Source organism: Mizuhopecten yessoensis, unplaced genomic scaffold (assembly GCF_002113885.1).
Source record: "Mizuhopecten yessoensis strain PY_sf001 unplaced genomic scaffold, ASM211388v2 scaffold716199, whole genome shotgun sequence".
Taxonomy (NCBI): domain Eukaryota; kingdom Metazoa; phylum Mollusca; class Bivalvia; order Pectinida; family Pectinidae; genus Mizuhopecten; species Mizuhopecten yessoensis.
Genome location: NW_018479997.1, coordinates 145,061 through 146,749, shown reverse-complemented (window position 1 = coordinate 146,749; position 1,689 = coordinate 145,061). Strand labels below are relative to the sequence as shown.

Below are 1,689 nucleotides of genomic sequence, written 5' to 3'. Positions count from 1 at the left end.
CCCCCCCCCTTTTCTCTGTCTCTGTATGTATGTATTATGTCATCTTGTTGTACTATTGTAAATATATGCTTGTAATTTGCTGGGAAAGGGCTCAATATAAGTTTGATAACTTGTGCCCAATCCATTTGCAATAAAATATGTTTAAACTAATTAAACTACGACTAATGAAACGACTGTTTCTGTACGAGTACATGTATATTAGCAAAGCATCCTTCCCCTTTGCACGCGACATTTATTTTTTGTAAAAATACACGATTTCCTGTGTTCTGTGCTCAGCTAAAAGCTCAATGTATTTCATTTGCAGTTCCGTTACCCTGTGTTACGTTCTCAGCTTCGTTTCCCTGTTTTACGTTCTCAGTTCAGTTTCCTGTTTTACGTTCTCAGTTCCGTTTCTTGTTTTCCTTTCTCAGTTCCGTTCCTTTCCTTGTATACGTTCTCAGATCCTTTTCCCTGTGTTACGTTCCCAGCGTTTTCTCTGCGGTATGCTCTCACTTCTGTTTTCGCTGCATTTGGTTCTCAGCTCCTTTACCGATTTTAATTTTACGATATTTTAGATAAATTGTTTCTTTGTTACGTTGTTAATTTATGCTCTTTTTTCAAGTCCATGTTTCCTGTGTAATACTATTAGTTTCGTTTGCTCTTTCTGATGGGCTATACTCCGTTTTCCGTGTGAAGTGTTTGGCTTTGTTTCCTATCTTATATTTGTTTTCGTCTGTTAAGTGTTGTTGTATAACATTTAGTCTCTATGTTACAGGGCTGTGATGATATGTACCGGACTGATACAGGTGCATTGCCTTACACTCCGGTGGTTAGAAACGACTTGGACAACGGTGAAGTGTGATTGACCTAGTCGGTTAAGGAACATATCAACTACCGCGAGACAAAGTCTAATAACTATTCCGTGTATATCACCAGACTGTGTTAATAACATTACGGGATGTTTGATTACAAAATAATAATTACCTATATTTCTGCAGTTCTATTTTGTGCGTACAAGACATCAACTTCTGGCAGTTCTATCATTTGTGTTGAACACATCCAAACCTTCCTATTAAATCGTGTGAATATGGTCTATGATGTGTGGATCTGGATCTTTGATCATGTGTTAATGAGACATCGTCGACAGGTGTTTTATCACGTTTGCGAGTCAGATATGATTCTGGATGTTCTATCATATATTCATTATACACTGACATCGTCGTCAGGTTATTCTATCACATGCATGTGAGATTTGATTTCTGGGTATTCGATCATATGTAAATGAAACATCGTCAGTCTGTTCTTGTGTGAGGTATATGATTTCTGGCTGTGCTATCGCATTTTTATGATGTATGGTTTCTGGCTGTTCCATCATGTGTAAATGAAACATCGTCGTCAAGCTGATCTATCACATATCTGTGATAAACGATTTCTGGCTTTGTTATCGCGTGTGTGGGATACATGTTTTCTTGTTCTATCGCGTGTGTGGGAGACATGCTTTCTGGCTGTTCATTCATGTTTAAACAGTCATCGTAGTCAGACTGTACTATCGCATGTGTGTGATATATGATTTCTGGGTGTTCTTGCCTGCGTATGGAAATGCATTCTTGCTGTTCCTTCATGTTTAAATGAAACATCGTCGTCAGGCTGTACTATCACATAATGTGTGTGATATATAATTTCTTGCTGTTCTGTCGTTTGGGTGCGAGT

General features: G+C 38.1%; 1 protein-coding gene across 1 annotated transcript in view; it reads left to right on the top strand.

The window, feature by feature from the left end:
• The window catches only part of LOC110442057 (calcitonin gene-related peptide type 1 receptor-like), a 50,434-nt gene extending 49,120 nt beyond the window's left edge, over window positions 1-1,314 (top strand). Inside the window, exon 12 of the mRNA XM_021485482.1 lies at window positions 755-1,314. Within this exon, the coding sequence (XP_021341157.1) occupies window positions 755-841 (87 nt within the window). The 3' untranslated portion in view covers window positions 842-1,314. The remainder of the gene's footprint in view (window positions 1-754) is intronic.
• The last annotated feature ends 375 nt before the right edge of the window (window positions 1,315-1,689 follow it).